This window comes from Bubalus bubalis, chromosome X (assembly GCF_019923935.1).
Source record: "Bubalus bubalis isolate 160015118507 breed Murrah chromosome X, NDDB_SH_1, whole genome shotgun sequence".
NCBI lineage: Eukaryota > Metazoa > Chordata > Mammalia > Artiodactyla > Bovidae > Bubalus > Bubalus bubalis.
In genome coordinates this window covers 15,441,698-15,462,055 of record NC_059181.1, presented here as the reverse complement: position 1 = coordinate 15,462,055, position 20,358 = coordinate 15,441,698, and the positions used below count along the sequence as shown (strand labels likewise).

At 43.2% G+C, this 20,358-nt stretch overlaps 1 protein-coding gene and 1 long non-coding RNA gene across 3 annotated transcripts in view; one reads left to right on the top strand and one right to left on the bottom strand.

The window, feature by feature from the left end:
• ARHGAP6 (Rho GTPase activating protein 6) overlaps positions 1–7,110 on the bottom strand; it is a 790,573-nt gene extending 783,463 nt beyond the window's left edge. For both annotated transcript variants that reach the window (XM_045164531.1, XM_025277133.3), the window contains exon 1: positions 6,383–7,110. In XM_045164531.1, coding sequence (XP_045020466.1) covers positions 6,383–6,961 — 579 coding nt within the window. In that variant the 5' untranslated portion in view covers positions 6,962–7,110. The remainder of the gene's footprint in view (positions 1–6,382) is intronic.
• A 401-nt stretch (positions 7,111–7,511) lies between these two features.
• Positions 7,512–14,913, top strand: LOC123331999. Its single transcript, XR_006548821.1, has 3 exons — positions 7,512–7,645; positions 9,844–9,949; positions 14,647–14,913. It is a non-coding gene; the product is annotated as an uncharacterized LOC123331999 (long non-coding RNA).
• Positions 14,914–20,358: the final 5,445 nt, after the last annotated feature.

The following is a 20,358-nucleotide window of genomic DNA, read 5'->3' as shown; positions in this document are numbered from 1 at the left end:
GCACGTGAGTGTGGGAGCAATTGTGGTGGGCCGGGGTGTGTGAAGGGGGTCCATCGGGCTTCTCGCACACACCCCCCATCCAGAGACCAACAGATTTCAGACATAATTCCTTGTAAAATGCCCTTTGTCAATTTCCTGTTTGAAGCTGCCTTACTCTAATTACTTCCTCTTTCAGCATGGGTGAGCCTCTATTTTTAATCACAATATTCCTCTCTGCCCATGTTTTAACTTTTAATACCAGTTTTCGTCATTACATATTTACAATTCAATTCTTTCTTACACATATGTTTAGATACCCCATATTTTTTCCCTATCTTCATTACCTTTTAAAATGGTATTTTTCCCAATTCAAAGCCGTGGTTGACATATACCAGGACAGAAGAAGAAATGACAGAGTAAAGCCAGAAACAAGAGAGAAAATGGTACCAGAAAGCAAAACTGAGAATTCCGTTTCTTGTACAAAGTAGTACATTATATAGGGTTTCTCAATCTCGGGGCTATTGAAAACTGGAGCAGGAGAATGATTTGTTGTGGCAGTCTCTCCTGTGTAGTGTAGAATGATTAGCAGCATCCCAGGTCTCTACCCATCATGCTAGTAACACACGTTCCCAGCCTCAGCACTGGCAATCAAAAATGTCAACAGGCATTACCATGTAGTCATATATCATAAAGAAGGCTGGGTGCCAAAGAACTGATGCTTTTGAACTGTGGTGTTGGAGAAGAGTCTTGAGAGTCCCTTGGACTGCAAGGAGATCAAACCAGTTAATCCTAAAGGAAATTAACCCTGAATATTCATTGGAAGGACTGATGCTGAAGCTGAAGCTCCAATTCTTTGGCCACTGACATGAAGAGCCAACTCACTGGAAAAGACCCCAATGCTGGGAAAGATTGAGGGAGGAGGATAAGGGGACAACAAAGGATGAGATGGTTGGATGGCATCATGGATTCAATGGACATGAGTTTGAGCAAACTCTGAGAGATACTTAAGGCCAGGGAAGCCTAGCGTGCTGCAGTCCACGGGATAGCAAAGAGTTAGATATGACTGAACAACTGCCAGATACGTCCAGGCTGCAAACCTACCTTCTGGTTGAAAACCACTGGTTTATTGAGACAAAACTATTCAATGTAGCTCAATAGTGCAAGAAAACAATTTGGTAAAGTGGAAAAGTAAGAAATACAGAAGTGCTATGTTTCTATGCCAACTCCCATTTGTTTGTAGGATGCTTGGCATGGTCACCCCATGCTTATCTCCTGTGAGTATCTGTCCTCCTGCTTGTTTCATTCTATTGATGCATGTCCCCCACAAACACTAGAGTGATCTCTCTAAAACACATATTGAAACATCTTACACACCCATGCTTAAAAATCACCAATTACCCCATTCTCTACCACAGGGTTTCTCAGCCTGGGCACTCTTGACATTGAGTTAACTGAGATAATTCTCTGTTGTGGGTGGTGTCCTGTGCACTGTAGAGTGTTTAGCAGCAGCCCTGGATTCTTCCCAGCTAGATGCAACTAGCACCTTCCCTCCTAGTAGGCAGAAGAATGTCCCACCAAAGATATCTACGTCCTACTCTCTGGAACAGGTAAATATGTTAGTGTACATGGTAAGTGGGAATTAAGGCTGCAGATAGAATTAAAGGTTGCTAATCAACTGACCTTAAAGCAATGAGATTACCTTGGATTATCCAGGTGAGCCCTATGTAATCGCAAGCATCCTTAAGAGTGTCTGAGGAAGAAAAAACTAGAACATGGCTGGCATTAAAGATGGGGGAATGGGGACACTGGAAAAGTAAAGGAAACGGACCCTAGAGCCTTCAGAAGGAATGTGGCCCTGCCAACACCTTGACTTTAGTCGAAGGGGACCTATTTCAGACTTCTGACCTCTACAATATAAGATGAGAAATTCGTATTGCTCTAACCCATACATTTGGGGTAATTTATTATGGCCACAAAATGAAGTTAATACATCACCACCCCCAGTTATGACAACCAAAACTGTCTTCAGTTCAGTCCAGTTCAGTTCAGTCACTCAGTCGTGTCTGACTCTTTGCGACCCCATGAATTGCAGCACGCCAGGCCTCCCTGTCCATCACCAACTTCCGGAGTTCACCCAAACTCATGTCCGTCGAGTCAGTGATGCCATCCAGCCATCTCATCTTCTGCTGTCCCCTTCTCCTCCTGCCCCCAATCCCTCCCAGCATCAGAGTCTTTTCCAATGAGTCAACTCTTCACATGAGGTGGTCAAAGTACTGGAGTTTCAGCTTTAGCATCATTCCTTCCAAAGAACACCCAGGACTGATCTCCTTTAGGATGGACTGGTTGGATCTCCTTGCAGTCCAAGGGACTCTCAAGAGTCTTCTCCAACACCACAGTTCAAAACCATCAATTATGTCTTCAGACATTGCTAAATGTCCCCTGGGAACAAAGTTGCCTCCAGGTTGAGAACTACTGTTCTTTGAAACACAGAGTCCAAACTCCTACCCAACCTGTTGAATGCTAGTGTCCAACATACAGTGAGATATAGCCTATGCTCCAGGCACACCAAACTTCTAACTTCAAAAACATCCCTTCACTTCCCTGCAGATTTGATGCCAAAGGGTGTCCTGGAAGATGGGCAATGTGCTTTGGCCTTTCTGCCATTTTTATCCAAGCCCATAGATAGTTATTATGCCCTGGAGGAGGGTATGGCAACCCACTCCAGTATTCTTACCTGAAGAATCTCCATGGACAGAGGTGCCTGGTGGGCTACAGTCCACCAGATCACAAACAGTCAGACACGACTGAGCAACTAAGCAGCACAGCATGCCTCCAAGTATGTGTCTCACTTCTGGTTTCATTGGGTTGTTATACTAAAAACCATGTGGTTGCTACATATATTAAACTTCAGATATCTTAACCTCTTCCTCCAAACAAACTATTGCACTTAAGCTCTTCTAAGTCCTCTTTGTTGGAAACTCTGGCATCACTAACACCCCTGTGCCTTTGCAGGTCCATTGCTTTCTGTTTCATCAAGGAATCACTTCCCTTCTTCTTCTGATAAATGGCAGTCACCCTTGAAGAACAAGTTCAAGTGTTTTCTGCACAGCGAAGTTTTCTAAACCTCCCCAAAGCACTGTGAATCACATTCCCCTGTCCCTCACTGTGCTGACCCTTCTGCACTGCAGCTACTGGTCGAGTCATCCACGCTCCTCCTTAGACTGTGAGCTCTTTAATGAGTGACGCCATAATTTAGCCTCTCTTCATTCCAGGTACATAGAGAAATGCTTGTGCTCAAGAAGTTCTTGTGGTGTGAATGAAGAAAAAAGAATTCATGGATAGAGGCTGGCGAACTCTATATCAGCTCAGCTCTGATCCAAAATAATTAGAACCCCAGGGTTAGAATGAGACCTTACTCCCTTGTTTATGATCAGAGTAAAGGACAGAACCTGGCTGCTAAGAACAAAGCTGAGAAGTGTGCACCAACTGTATCACCAAGTACCATTTATCCCTTTCTCTTCTCCCTTTTTCTACTCAATAGATATTCTACCCAGCATGTCCATGATTCAGATTTTGTTAGAGCAATCCTAAAACACATAGTAAGGAAATATTGAGTTGTAGCTGACTTTGTCTAATACCTCCTCGTTTTAAGCCATAAAATTGCCATTTCTGAGCTCTGAATGAGCAGAAGGCATAGAGCTACAGGCATTTAGGAGAGTCTTGGGAGCAGGAGCTATTGTTTGAACCATTTAGTTTAAAATCAGAGAATCTGTTCAAAGAACTAAATAGAGATGGATGTGATCCATTACTGGCTACATCTGAATGAAGGTGAATTCCCATGTTTGCCCATGGATTCAATGGAAGAGAAACTAAAAGTTGAATAAACTATAAGAGACCCATGGAATCTGTAGGCAAGACTCAAGAGGGATCTACATGGTTTTGGAATCAGAAGAAGACCCCAAAAGGAAACTTTCTGCCAGCTGGAAAGCACTTCTGTGGGCAGTCAAGATGGCCATCCTATGGGGCTACATTCAACTCACTGGTGTTGGAGTTCTCAACTGGAGCAATTTTGACCCCCATAAGACATTCAGCAGTGTCTGCAGACATTTTTCACTGTCATACTGGTGGGGAGGGGTGCTATTGGCATCTAGTGGGTAGAGGCCCAGGATGCTGCTGAACATCCTACAATGCACAGGACAGTGTCCAGAGCGAAGAGTCACTCAGCCACAACTGTCAATAGTGCAGAGGCAGAGAAACCCCAAGCCAGAGCGACCAGGAGAAGCGTAAGAAGGTGCTCATATGCTGGACTTTTGACATCATTAGTAAAGATTCTCTTTTAGGATAAAGGACTCAGCTTGCTTACAAGTGAGAAGGACAAGCAGTGCTCAATAGGATGAACTTCCTTGGTTTCTGAGAGGGTTCCAGGGTGTTAAACCTTTGAAAGGTAATCCAGGCCATTAAGTTCCAGACCCTGGGGTTAAGTTAGGATATCTGGGACTCAAACAAAATCAGCCTTGGACTTTCATGCCAGGATTCTAACCAATCATTCCACGTTTGCCTCAAGACTAAAGGGATTACATATATACACACACACACACGAACATTTTATGAAAAAAATTTTGTTCTTTTGTTAGATGGCTATGTACTTAGTTTTAACCACTACAAAAGAGGTGAAAGTCATGGTAGGTGAGCCTGCAGACTGCCTGTACACTGCATAGAACAGTTTTAAGCCACCCAGTATTGCTGAAGTTCAGATACTTGTCCATTGATGATGAGATTTTAATGGATAAGAAGAAAATTTCTAACCAGTTGTGATCATCCACAGTAGATTGCCTTTTGATCATAATAGTGACAAACAGCCTCTGCATACTATATTCCAAGTACATACAGTTGCAAAGAAAAGCAGAGACATTCTTAATGATGCAATTGGTTTAAACGTGAATGTCCGTGACTATCCAATCCAAGAACTTGGCTTGCTTTTTGCGTTTCTTTCTCTTTCAACTCCTACAGGATAATCTGCTAATGTGTGCTTCTGATATAGAGTAGGAATCCAGGCTCCTCTAAAGACCAACAGAAGTTCAGCATTTAGATTCTTGACCCTCTTTCTAATGCTGAGTTCTCTGGTTTGGAGAGAATCTCTCCCTCTCCTATTTGACTTTTCTCTCTACTGTCTACCTTCCTCAAGAAAATGGGCAGGACAGTCAACAATGTTTGTTAGTATTTGTAATCCATGCTCCCCACCCAACACTAGCAGTTATTTTTGACACAGTAACTAATATTTTACTAACACGTGATGCAAATATTTCTGCTAAATATTGATTTTTCTAAAGAGGTCTGATAAAAGCCAAAATTTCATAGTTAGTTGTCTCATGTTAAGAGAGCAAGGTATGCTGTTGGACACTACTTTCTAACTGTTTTTCTTGGTTGTGTTTTCTTCCTTTAGTCTAAATCTCCAGCAATTACATGGTGTTACACTCCATTTCTGTAATTCTAACTGTACTTTAAAATATTTAATTACAATGGATGGAATCTCCCCTTATGGAAACAGACCCAAGGCAAATCTATAGAGTTTGTGAACTGAACAAGAGTTGTTCATTTTTAAAACAACTAGTATTTACTCTCTAAAAGCATGCAGCTTTCCAAGTACACATCAACCACAGTTTCCTATTACTTCTGTTCTCCATTCTTTTTAACCAGCAAACATTTTTAAAGGTACCAATAGCTCCCTCTGAGTCCCTTTTTTTGCTAATGATTCTTGAGTCATGTAGCTAGTGAAATAACTACAAGTTGCCCTTAGTGGAACTGGGGCATATTTCCATGATCTTTGATAGCCTTAAGCAGAGATTTTTTTTCTCCAGGATTAAACTAGTACTTAATACCATAGATCTCTGATATTAAACCTTTAGGGAGAAGAAAAGATCAAAACTAGAGAATTCTAGTAGTAGCTACATCCCTAAACACACAGACCTACACACACATACCGACACCACCCTCAAGAATAATGTTCCCAAATTCTCTGTAAAATAACCACATGGCAGAAATATTTCAAAATATGATTTCCTCCAATCCTGACAAACAGCTTAGAACTAGACCATTTGGAGTTCCAAAAAATATCAATATTGGGTGAAGGGATAAGTGACCCTTTGAAATCACCTGCCGCACAGAGAGCATCTCTTCCTCAGCTCCTACCACTGCTCCGAGCGGAGCCAAGGAGTCCTAACAAGACACATGCGGGTGGCCACTAGGGACGTCCCATTTCCAGACACCATTTCATCAGCCACAGAGGAACAGCCACACCAGGAAAGCCCCTCAGAGGAGCTCTGGCTGTGTAAACCAGAAGTAATTAAAGAACTGCCCAGGTGGCCAGCCTTGGGCCACGAGAACACGCGGCACCGGACCCTACCTCGGACTTCCACACGACATAGGGTTGGCCGTGGCTGTCGGGTGGGGACTGGAACTTTCTCTGCTGGAGCCACCTCCTGGGAGAAGCGAAGATGCCGTTGGGGCCTCCCCCGGAAGAGCAGAGGATGGCGCTCCGACCACTGCCCGGCCCGGCTAGGACCGAAGGCAGGTCCCACACCATGCTCTTCTTGAGTCCGCCGCGACTCAGGGGGACCTCATAGTCAAAGTGGAAGCTGCCAGACGGCGACTTCTCCTGCGGGGTGCTGGGTGTGGAGAAGGATGAGCAGAGGGGTCTAGGGGGCGGGAGGCGGTTGGCCCGAGAAGGTGGGCCCCGGGAAGAGAACGCCGAGCGAGGGCTAAGACCCTCGGCCAGGGACAGCGGGGAGCAGAGGCGGCCCCCGCTGGTCCCCCGCGAGCCGCCCTCTGCCCCCGCCTCGCCCCCGTAGCCGCCGATCAGAGCCGGGTCCAGGCTGCGGGTCTGGCGCAGCTTCCTCTTGGAGAAGCCCTTGGCAGAAGCCGCGCTGCCCGAGGCCGGCGAGGAGCAGGAGAAGACACTGTGGAGCAGGCTCTGCGCGGACATCTCGGCGGGCTGTGCCTGAGGGCCACCCTCTTCCAGCTCTCGGAACTGCTAGCGATTTGGGGCCAGGAAGCAAGGGGGCTCAGGAGAGGCTGCCAGGCGGCGTCGGCCCCAGGATCGCCGAGGGCGGTAGAGGGCAGTTCCCGGCTCACGCGCCACCAGAGCGCTCCAAGTGCCCCGGTGGGGGCAGAAGCAGGAGATCCATCACCAGCCTTCTAGGAAAAGGGGTGGGGAGGGAGGACTTCTTCGGTGGCGAGAACCTTCCCGCAGAGCCTAAGTCCTGAAGAGGGTAAGGAAGAAGAGGAAGGTCAGGCGCTCGCTGGGTTCCCAGCTCCGGCGGCCAGCGCCACTCCCCCTTCCCAGCTGAGGCAGGAGACGCCGCGCTCGGGCTCTCTGGCTCTGGACAGCCTCGAAGTCTCCAGCAAGCTCCTCCTCGCGCCCTAAGGACGGTCCCGAGGGCTGAGGAGGAGGCCTCCTGGGCGTGCGCCCAGGGCGCGTCCCTCGCTCTCCGCTCGCCGTGAGAGGGACTTCCTCCCGCGCTGGAGCTGGGCACCCGATCTGCGCCCCAGGGCACCGTCGCCGTATCCGGGCCCCTGAAGCTACGCGTCTCGCCACCACTTGGCTGCTGCGCCCACTCCTCTGACTGGCTAGGCGCAAGGGTGTCTCCAAGCTCCAGGCTCCCCCAAGGTGCTAGTTTCTCGCTACAAAGTGGGGACACGGAGCGCGCAGCGCCCAGGGCCTTCCAACGGCTGAGCGGCTACGGTGGGAGAGAATTCCTGGCTGCGCTCAGGGAGCTAAGGGAAGAACCCCAGGGCCGGCTGTCCATGACCCGCTAGAGAGGGACTCTTAATATTCTCAACCCAGCCTTGGGCCCAGGGCTGGCGCGGGGATGTCCCCACATGCTCGCGCTAGAGGCAGCGCGAAGGGGGCGGCCCGGACGGCTAGGGTGGGAGAGAAGCCAGGTCTGGAGCTGGGGCGGAGCCAGAAGTAGGAGAAAGCAGAACGTGGAGTTTTCCAGGCGCCAAACCTGGGAGCGGCGCAGAGCGAGCGCCGCTCACCACTGATACCGGGTCTCCTGGGGAGAAAACCCTGAGGACGGAAGTGCGGACCTTCTCCCCGGTCTCCCCTCCCCCAGATCGAAGGGGGCGCCAGCTCCACTCACGTTTCTGGAAAGGAAAGGAAGTGTCAGATTGCACCCCACCCACTGGTGTCAGATGGGCAGCCCAAGACGGCTGCTCTGAAGTTGGAGTTAAATCTGCCTAATTTCCACCCCCCCCCCTGCTGTTTTTGTTTTTAAAAAGGAAGGATAGAGATTCAGTTCAAATGCAGTGGCTGCCGATGAATGGGCTGGAGATGGGGACCTACTAAGAAAACTGGGGGGTGGCGAGGGGTCCTCGCCGTGTAAGGGTCGCGCAGTAACTGTACTCGAGGAGGAGGGGTTAGTGGGGCCGAGCAGGCGGCAGGCGCCCCGCGCAGCTTCAGCCCACAGGCTGCGGGGATTGGCGCTTACAAAGCGAGCAGTCTCGGAGAGTTCGGTTGTGGGACGCCTCTGGGTGCAGAGCACTGTGGCCACATTCCTGGGAAGCTGGAAGACGCTGGCGATGTCCATGTTCCCTGTTGAAAACAAGTCTGGGAGCACCTTAGAATATAAAGTTCAAAGTCTCGCCTGCTTCTACGAGGCTTCTACGTTTCTGACCTAACGTTTATGTTTTGTAACGCATCTCACAACCATCTCAGCAGGGGAACAGAGAAAACGTTGGAAATGCCTGAGTACTTTAACTGTGTTCTTGTGCCCTCTTTTACCCCTTCTGGATGAAGAGGATTTTAGGCAAATAGGAAGGTGGCTTTCCTTTACCGTTACTTTTATTAAAAAACCGAAGTTTACTATGAACTTATAAATGCAAGTGTTGACACAAACATTTGCCTTCTGTTGTGTATCATATCAGAATTGTCCAACATGGATTTTGGAAAGCTTGTTTTATACCCAGTAAAATTTTCAGGGGAAAATTTAATGTCTTTCTCGTCTTAAAAAGCATGTTAAACAGTCGTAGGTATTTGACTGTCTAGTAAGGGTCACCTCATGAAATCTAATTAACAGAAGAATTCAATGCTTCCACAAAGGGCTTCATTTGGACCCCAGGATCTCTGATGTACCCACTTTTGTAAATGCAGCGGGACCCACTGCGCTCAGGGAGTTCCCTCCTGTAGCATTATGATCCATCTGCCACCACAAGACAAAGTGAGAAACTAATTTCCTATCACCCTCCCTGCCGCCCAGCTCTTCTCACCCTGAATCATAAGCACACTTTCCAGTGGCTGTTGATTAGGTGTGCTGTGGAGAGCCATAGCCTTTAAAATTGCTGACTTTCCTGCCTGACTGCACACATCAAATTACATGTAGGGGATTGTTATCATTTGCTTTCTTCCCTCCTCAAACAAATCCCAGAAGACGGAAAAGACGGAGGGTCTTGCCTGACCTTTCCTTAGTTCACAATATCATGTAACTTGTCACTAGCAAAGAAAACAATGTCTCTGCCATTTGGATACCCATGCATGGAACTGGTTATGCTTTGCTGGATTTTGGCATTTGGAGTACATGGTTAGCAAAGCCACACTTCACAGGATTACTTACAATTCCGGTGGTTGGGCAAATGTATTTATAATTCATATATGTTAAATATTTCTCTAACCACAAAAGATGACCATGGGGTTGAAAATGCAACCCTGCCACAATGATGTAGGGCTAATAAGAATACTGGCCAGGCACAAAGTCATACAGGCTTGGTTATGGATGCTGGGGAGCCAGTGAGCAGAGGGACTCTTCTATTGCCACTTCAGGCTTAGAGCAGACGCATCCAATTCATTCATCATCTTGTTTTCTACAGGTCCTGACTCCATCAACCTCGAGCTTGCCTCAGCATAAGGAAACAATGAACGAATTGTTTTAAATATCCATAAAATTAAGCCCTGGCTCCCTTTTAAAAACCTGGTGTAAGTATATGTGCTTTTAAAACACATGGGGAAAATGTAATGGCACTTCTGGAAAGAAAGATTTTATAAGATTGTTTGGATTTTTTAAATGATTTTTTTTAAGTATTGAGATTTCCAATCTGACTGCTATTAGTCTTATTTTGCAGTCATTGTGGTGCATGGCTTTTTCATTCATGCTCAGTTAAGGCATCCTATTTTACTGTTGTTTGTTATATAATCCCTTTTGCTTATACAGACCCAATTCACATTGGCCTTTCTGATTGACTGCCATTTTATGCCAGGCTTGATTAAGGAAGATCTGGGTTTCATTTACCAATTTAAAAAATGACTGGTTTTGTTATGTTGATCCCCAGAATCTTTCTTACAATTCATTAGCCTGCTTCAGAAGCAATATAACTGAAAGCCTAGAAAGAAATAGTTTTGAATACAAGCCTTGCATGCTGCAGTCCATGGGGTCACAAAGAATGAGACACAACTGAGCAACTGAACAACAACTTTAAAAATCAGGTCTCTGAAACTTTGCTCATTTATTAGGGCATTTAATGTTGAAAAGTAGTGTCTGTATTTGTTTTAGGTTTTTTTTTTTTTCCTCAGAGTTGAAGTTAATCAAAGTCTTAGGATACCTTTTATTAAAGGGCAGAACAGTGTGTTCACTATCATGTCATAATTATCCTAGAAATTCATGATAAAAAATATATCTATTCCATCTGGTCATGGCACAAGAATATTCTAATGAAAGTTCTAGAGACCTTGGTCTGATGTCAAGCTATCCTCTTAATCAAGGATCCTTGAAAATGCATCAGTGTTCTTTCTATTTCCTTGAGACACTGTTCTACAAACATACATCTTATTACCAAGGAATATATTCTGTTAAACCTAGATTTCCCTTTTCTTAACTTCATCCCTTGAAATTTTTCTTATCTCCAGCCAAGATTCCTCTTTCCCCTTGGTGTCTAGACCCTCAAGCTATCTGTAGATTTCTATCATGCCCCTTGGGTCTGACTTTGTGGTTTGGCTACACTATAAAGTTCATATTTTGCTTTAAAACCATCATTGTAGATGATCTCCTCTGGACACCCTCCAGTTGCTTATTTCTTTTCCATCCTGAGATCCAATATTCCAGGTTAGGGCATCCTATTTTACCCTTGTTTGTTATATAATCCCATTGCTTATATAGTCCCAAATCACATTGAACTTCCTGATTTACTGCCATATAATATTTCAGACTTCTATCTGATTGGCTTCCAATAAGTCTTAAGCAGCATCACTGATTTTTGTTTCATCCTGCCTGTGCCTCTCAAACTGACTGTGATTCCTTTGATATCATTTCTACATTCTTAGTGGTACCTAGGGTAAACAGTATACAGTATCTGACTATCCCATAGAAGTCAAAGGTTCTAACTCCAAGCTCCTGAAATATGAAAAGGAGGACATGATTTTAATTTGTATGACATGGAATATATGAGAACAGGTGAAGAACTTTTACAGACCTTAAGAATTCTAATTAAATAGCCATACTACCCCATGCCTAAAATTCTTCTTGATTTTAAGCTAGGATTTTTTTCTTTTTTGCAGCTGAAGCAAGAGTGGCTTCTTAAAATTCATATTCTAGGATCTCCCTGAATGAATATAATATCCAAGAACTTAAACTACAAATGATGGATGTCAGTGGAAATAAATCTCGATTTGCAGGATAATCTTATATGGGTAATATCAGCAAAAACTCACTTTGTTAAACACCAACCCAGCACTTAGGAACAATGATCATTTTCAAAAGATAGAAATGGTGTCATAGTTATTCTCTAGATAGTGAATATAATGATTTACAGGATGAAACAGTATTTGAGAGATTGAGTCCTAACTGGTACTGTGAGGTGAAAAGACTAAGATATAAGTTTGACTCTCTACCTTAAAGGACAATTTAATATTATAACACCAAAAGAGATATCCAGAAAAAATATTCATGCAAACACTAAAGGGAAAAAACACAAAGCACCAAACATGTCCATATTATCTGGTAACTTAAATTTAGTGTTATATTCAAGATTATCTACTCAGCTTGCTCCTAACCCTTTAATCAATTGTTATTATAACAATATAAGAACAAAAAATAGTTGTTGGAACTTCCTATGTGGCAGGCACTGGGGTGAAATTATGCATGTACTATCCAGATCAATAGATACACACACCCACAGCTATAATAGTTAACCCCCAGTTCTACAGATGAAGGAAACAAGATCTAAAAGCTTCTAACTCCCTAGTTAAGTGGCAGAGCTAGTACTCAGATCCATGTGATCTAACCTCAACTACTAACTCTTGCAGGACTAGAATTGCAGATTAAGAAGCTGCTCAATTTGGAAGTGCTTTGGGACCATTTCTGGATGCATTTCAATTTGTTGATTTGTTATCTAGCTGTGTGACCTTGAGCACATCACTTTACAACTTTCATCCTCACTTCCCAGTCTACAAAACCATGTTCACTTCAAAAGGCTGAGTATGAGTAAAGGACCTAATGTATGTAGCGTGCCTAGCATAGAGCATCCTGGAGAGAACAAGCAGAGTGATGGGAGTGTACTATCATCTGTACAAAATCAATATTTTTGAATTACTTGATGAATCCAGCTATACTGAAGGACCATCCCTCATGTGAGTTCACCTGGTCTTACACTCAAAGGATCTACTCAAACCTTTCTAATTTGCTAATGAAATCTTTGTTTAAAACTCTTAAAAAAAGACTCATAGTCAACTCAGTGAAGAGTCTAGCTGGGATTTTCACCTCCCTCTCCAAGTTTTAGAGGTGTTGTCAATATCAACTAAATAATACCAATATGGTCTTTCAAGGCAGGGCACTTTTTAAGTTAAGTGAAAGACAGTTTGGGTTTCTGTATATTCAGAGCAGAGTGTAGAAAATTCTTTGCCCTCTATTACATTTATATACCAACAGGTCAGTTTTTTGACTCAGTGTTTTGGATCAGTTTCACATTGCCCAGAACTGGAACCATGAACTCTCTTTTTAAAACAGGCACCCAGTTGCCTTTAAAACACCTTTAAAGTTTAAACCTTAAAGAGTTTTTAAAACTCTTTAAAGTTTTAAACTCTTTAAAACACCTATAAAACTCTTTAAAAGGCAGCCAGTTGCCTTTAAAACAGGCACTCAGTTTTCATACTCGTCTAGTTAACATCAAGATCTATGACAATTTCTTCAGACAGTATATACAGAAACCTAAATGACTATTCTTATTCATATTTCTCACTTTCCCCCAACTTTGTGTGTCTAAGTCCACTGTCTCTTATCAATTATGACCTTAAAAAAAAGCAAAATTAATGAAGAGGAAAAAATGCCTATTTCTGTGTTACCATCTACAATGAACACACAAAAAGCCACTTTTAACACCATTCATTCTGTCATTTTCTGTGCAAATATTAGCAACATGGTATATGTTTTCTGGGGCTTCCTTGGTGGCTCTGCTGCTGCTGCTAAGTCGCTTCAGTCGTGTCTGACTCTGTGCAACCCCATAGACAGCAATCCACCAGGCTCCTCTGTCCCTGGGATTCTCCAGGCAAGAATACTGGAGTGGGTTGCCATTTCCTTCTCCAGTGCATGAAAGTGAAAAGTGAAAGTGAAGTCGCTCAGTCATGTCCGACTCTTAGCGACCCCATGGACTGCAGCCCACCAGGCTCCTCCGTCCATGGGATTTTCCAGGCAAGAGTACTGGAGTGGGTTGCCATTGCCTTCTCCGCTTGGTGGCTCAGATGATCAAGATTCTGCCTGCAATGCAGGAGACCCAGGTTCGATCCCTGGGTGGGGAAGATCTCTTGAAGAAAGGAATGGCTATCCATTCCGGTATTCTTGCTGGAAAAATCCCATGAACAGAGGAGCCTGGTGGGCTACAGTCCATGGGGTTGTAAAGAGTTGGACATGACTGAGCAACCAGCAGTTTCACTTCTATGTTTTGTAGTGTTTCATCTTTATCCTCTCAACTTTAAAAAGCAAGTTTGCATAAACACAATGTTCTACCCTGTTACTTGTTTATTTTTCCAACTGGTGTGAATACAGTATTTCTAAATACCAACTCTTCTGTTTTCAGGATACCCTCTAGTGAGGCAGGTAAAAAGCAAGGTTATATAAAAATCTTAAGTTGCAATTTAGATGTGCTTAGCAGAGTTCTAGGGACCAAAGCATAAAACAAACAATTGTTGTTTACCTGCAACTAGCATTTGAAAGAATTTTCCAACACCAAATCTGAAATGGATGACCATCATCAGTTTCGTTTTTGGCTTTGAAATGATTCAAGACACTTCTAATAATAACATTAATATTATAAAGTTAACTGACAACTAAACTTAATTTGGGTTTATAAACATTTTTGAACATGGATTTTTGTGCCAATGGCATTTCTTCTTTGTTTTACTTTCTTCTGTCTTTGTGGGTGAAGGTGCACTTGGAGTCTTAAGGTAAGTTAATTTTTTCTGAACGTGGTACATGGTTCAGCTGTGGTTAAACGAATTTTAAAACCTTTCTGTAGCATATGTTTTAGAACTACTTTTGAAGATGGAGAATTATATAATAATGTAAATAATTCTTAATATTTTTTTAATTAAAATGTTCACAGTACAAACATTTGTCAGTATTTCTGATTTTGAAAGTAACTAAATAATATGGATTTTTTCCTCTGAAAATTTTATTTTTTTCCCAGGATTTTCACTTCTCTATTTTGGATGGAAATGGGAGAACCTATTTGTCCAATATGTTTTTCTACTGACAAGATGGGATGGAGCATAGAACAGAAAGGAGAAAAGAAAAACAATTGTTATTGTGCCTCAGGGATATAGTTTTTCTTACCTACTTTATTGAAGAATAATCTACATACAATAAACTGTACAAATGAGCTTTGATAGCTATGTGTACCTATGAAACCACCACTATAATTAAAATATAGAACATGCCTATCACCTCCTGGATATGCTTTTATTAAAATTCCATAAACACTAACCACTAGATTTTGCACTGTATAATGGTTCCATTGTGCCTTTAGTCAGTATAGAAAGGGAAGGAAAATTAAATAGAGAGCAGGGTTTTTTACCTCTTGTGCTGAGTTGAATTGTTTCCTCCCCCAAAAGATATGTCCAAGTCCTAACTGCTGTAATCAGTGAATGTTACCTTATTTAGAAATAGGGTCCTCAAAGATGCAATTAGGTTAAAATGAGGTTAGACTAAATGAGGGTGAGTCCTAAATCCAATGACTGCTGTCTTTATAAGAGAAAGGAGAGGAAAATCTGGACACACATATACACACAGGAGAAAAGGCCATGTGAAAATGGAGGCAGAGATTGGAATGGTGCATCTACAAACCACAGAACACCAAGGATTACCAGCAGTCACCAGAACTAGGAAAAAGGCATGAAATATATCCTCCCTTAGGGCTTCCCTTGTAGCTCAGTCGGTAAAGAATCTGCCTGCAGTAAAGGAGACCCGGGTTCAATCCCTGGGTTGAGAAGATCCCCTGGAGAAGTTGAAATGGCAACCCACTTCAGTATCCTTGCCTGGAAAATCTCATGGACACAGGAGCCTGGTGGGCTGCAGTCCATGGGGTCACAAAGAGTTGGGCACGACTGAGCGACTAACACTTACTTACTTACTTAGAGCCTCCAGAAGGAAGCCATCCTCTTGACACCTGGCTTTCGGACTTCTGGCCTCCTTAACCATGAGAGAAGAAACTTCTGTTGTTTTAAACCACCCAGTTTGTAGAACTGTTATACTACTTGAGCTATACTACTCAGTTCAGTTCTGTCACTCAGTTGTGTCTGACTCTTTGCGACCCCATGGACTGCAGCATGCCAGGCTTCCCTGTCCATCACCAACTCCCGGAGCATGCTCAAACTCATGCCCATTGAGTCGGAAATGCCATCCAACCACCTCATCCTTTGTTGTCCCTTCTCTTCCTTCCTTCAATCTTTCCCAGCATCAGGGTCTTTTCAAATGAGTCAATTCTTCACATCAGGTGGCCAAAGGATTGGACTTTCAGCTTCAACATCAGTCCTTCTGATGAATATTGAAGACTGATTTCCTTTAGGATGGACTGGTTGGATCTCCTTGCAGTCCAAGGGACTCTCCAGAGTCTTCTCCAACACAATTCAAAAGCATCAGTTCTTCGGCACTCAGCTTTTTTATAGTCCAACTCTCAAATACATACATGACTACTGGAAAAACCATAGCTTTGACTAGATGGACCTTTGTTGCAAAGTAATGTCTCTGCTTTTAAATATACTGTCTAGGTTGGTCATAGCTTTTCTTCCAATGAGCAAGCATCTTTTAATTTCATGGCTGCAGTCACCATCTGCAATGATTTTGGAGCCCCCCAAAATGAAGTCTCTCACTATTTCCATTGGTTTTTATTCTTTCTAACAACTTGATAAAACCCAGAGCCAAGAATTCATTGAGCAAAAAAGCAATCTCAAAGATTTTTAAAACAGGGCAAGAGAATGGCTAAAGAATGCTTTTCAGTGTTTCATTTTAAAAGAAAGGAGAAGAAGGATCCATGGCACATCCTGCCTAGATGCTAAGCTTGGTGACATCATTGTCATAGCAGCAGCTGAGCTGCAGCTGGGTCCCCCACATGGGTCTCCTTCAGAATGGAGTCCACTCTGCCCCTCAGGAAACTTCTGCCCTTGGGACTTGGTTATGTAACTGATGAGCAATACACAGAAGTGTATCACAGGCTCAAGCCAGAAAAAAACACTAAGGTCTGGAGGGCTATGATGCTTTAGGGTATCTTTTTTGGTGTTTAATTCATTCTGCATTAAAGTGGCTGAGCACACACCTGAGACACAAATAACTTCACAGAACAAACCCAAGAGAAATGCCTTTGGTGGGAGCTGATCAAACTCCTCAAAAGTTATGTAGAACCAAATCCTGGTAAGGTTTGCTCTAGAAAGAACCTCCAGGGATCTAGTTGAAAAAAGAGAACTGTTCAGGTTCATAGCTGGATGCCCTTCATTTGCCTCCTGTATGATTTATTGGGAATTCCTAGGGTATTTTTCACAGTTCACCGCTTTGTGATGACACCCATTAGAGACATACCAACGAACTCCCACCATGTCTTTAAAAATATAGGAATGGAAATAAGACACTCAAAGATAATAAGCAGGTTGTGAATCAGGGAGCCAAATCTAAGGGATTTCCTCCCTTTTTAAATAGAAATGGTTTTATAAAGCAGTGTCATGGAGTTGGCAAAAACAAACTGTCAGAACTTGTTGATTTATAGAGCAGTGAGAGAAACCCAGAAATGAGAATCATAGGTCTAATGTATAATTCAGGTTTGGATACTAACTAGCCCAGTCAACTAAACTTGAGCAAAATAAATCCCTTCTCACCTTCCAGGTCTCAATTCAAATGTCACTCTTCTGAGAAGTTCTCCCTGACTTCTTCTCCTTTCTGGGCTAAATTAGGTAGATGTTATATGTGCTCTACTCTCAGATCTTTTCTTCATCATAGCACTTGTCTAAATGGTAGTTATATGGTATTTATTAGTGCAATTATGTATGTTCAAGCTCTGACATTGCCAAGATTAAAAGTTTCATGCAGCAAGAGCCATCACTTATTGATTTCCCCTTGTATTCCCAGTGCTGGAACATTTCATATCACGTAAGACTAAGGGCTCAATCAATAATCGTAAATCAACCTCCCAGCCCCATTCTAATTATCTTTGGCTTTTCAGGTCTCTGCTGGCTCTCACCCTGTGCATCTCAGAAAATTGGAATTATCCTCAGGCACCAGAGGAAGCACAAGCTGGAATCAAGATTGCCAGGAGAAATATCAATAACCTCAGATATCCAGATGACACCACCCTTATGGCAGAAAGTGAGAACTAAAGAGCCTCTTGATGAAAGTGAAAGAGGAGAGTGAAAAAGTTGGCTTAAAGCTCAACATTCAAAAAACTAAGATCATGGCATCCGGTCCCATCACTTCATGGGAAATAGATGGGGAAACAGTGTCAGACTTTATTTTTCTGGGCTCCAAAATCACTGCAGATGGTGACTGCAGCCATGAAATTAAAAGACACTTACTCCTTGGAAGGAAAGTTATGACCAACCTAGACAGCATATTAAAAAGCAGAGACATTACTTTGCCAACAAAGGTCCGTCTAGTCAAGGCTATGGTTTTTCCAGTGGTCACGTATGGATGTAAGAGTTGGACTGTGAAGAAAGCTGAGCACTGAAGAATTGATGCTTTTGAACTGTGGTGTTGGAGAAGACTCTTGAGAGTCCCTTGGACTGCAAGGGGATCCAACCAGTCCATCCTAAAGGAGATCAGTCCTGGGTGTTCATTGGAAGGACTGATGCTGAAGCTGAAACTCCAATACTTTGGCCACCTGATACAAAGAGCTGACTCATTTGAAAAGACCCTGATGCTGGGAAAGATTGAAGGCAGGAGGAGAAGGGGACAACAGAGCATGAGATGGTTGGATGGCATCACCAACTCGATGGACATGGGTTTGGGTAGACTCAGGGAGTTGGTGATGGACAGGGAGGCCTGGTGTGCTGCGGTTCATGGGGTTGCTAAGAGTTGGACACAACAGAGCGACTGAACTGAACTGAACCAGAGGAAGGTGTTTTTGTTGATTTGACTTGTTGTGGAAGAACTAAAAAAAGCAATTATGATATAGGCATCTGCTTATCAAAACTATTGCTATTTCATTAAATGCATGGCCTTTGAGTTGGACATCATCAAGTTTGAGTCCTAGGGGCATGTGTTTGTGAGACAGACAGACAGACAAAGGGAGGGAGGAGGGACACCAACAAATCTTGGGTAAAATTATTTAGTTCTTCAGAGACTCAGTACTTTCTCTGATACATGGACTTAATGACTATGAGATGTCTATGTGCTTTGCTGGTGGCTCAGAGGATAAAGAATCTACCTGCAATGTAGGAAACCCAGGTCTGATCCTTGGGTTGGGAAGATCCCCTGGAGAAGGGAATGGCAACCTACTCCAGTATTCTTGCCTGGAAAGTCCCATGGATAGAGGAGCCTGGCAGGCTACAGTCCATGGGGTTGTAATGAGTCAGACACGACTGAGTGAATAACACACTGATATATAACAAACACATAATTATTACCTATTAATAAAATTTATTAGCATGGATTACAAAATAAGGCACATAGTATGGCTTGTCTATGTGCCTTATTTTGTAATCCATGCTAATAAATTTGGCAACCCACTCCAGTGTTCTTGCCTGGAGAATCCCAGGGACGGGGAAGCCTGGTGGGCTGCTGTCTATGGGGTCGCACAGAGTCGGACATGACTAAAGTGACTTAGCTTAGCTTAGCTTATGGCTTGTCTAAGCTTGTCTATGTACCATCACAAATCAAATACCTAATAATGTAACAGTGATAGTAATAAAATCCAACCCTTAATATGCATCAAGTACTTTGTCAAGTGTATTACATGGGTAGTTATTATCTTCATTGTTCAAATGAGGAAACCAAGTCACTAACAGGTTAAAAACTTGCCTAAGTTACCTAGTAAATGGCAGAGCCAGGATTTACACAAGTAGTCAATGATGGAGCCAGTAAGTTAATCCCAACACACAATATGAACTGGGTTTTTAAAACATATTTTCTATGGAAGATGTATGACAAATAATGTCACACAAATCTCCTGATTCACATGATCTAGACCAGTCATCCCCAACTTTTTTGGCACCAGGGACCAGTTTTGTGGAAGACAATTTTTCCACAGACTGGGGGACAGAGGGGTAGTTTGGGGATGATTCAAGTGCATGACATTTATTGTGCACTTTATTTCTATTATTATTATATCAACTCTACCTCAGATAATCAGGTATTAGATCCCAGAGGTTAGGAACCCCGATCTAGACCACATAGCCAAGACTGGGAGTGTCTGGGTATGGGAGTCAGGTGTGGAAGAAAGGAGGAAAGGGGGCTTAATGTTTTAAAAGCACCTATTCCATGTCAAGAACTTTACACAGATAATTTCTACACAATATTACTGTGATGTGAATATTCTTATTACCATTTCATAAATTAGTGCTTCACACCCATACCTGTCCAATGTCAAAACCCATCTACTTCCCATTTGCACTTCATGAATGTTGAATCTAGCTAGTGAAAGTCGCTCAGTCATGTCCAACTCTTTGCAATGTTATGGTGCCTGCCAGGCACCTCTGTCCATGGAATCCTCCTGGCAAGAATACTAGAGTGGGTAGCCTTTCCCTTCTCCAGGGGATGTTTCCAATCCAGAGATCGAACCCGGGTCTCCTGCATTGCACGCAGATTCTTTACCATCTGAGCCACAAGGAAATCTGGCTAAGAAGACCAAAAGATCACAGTCATCCTAAAACATGAACGGGAATGTCATACATTTAATTTGAACTTGCCCTTCATAATT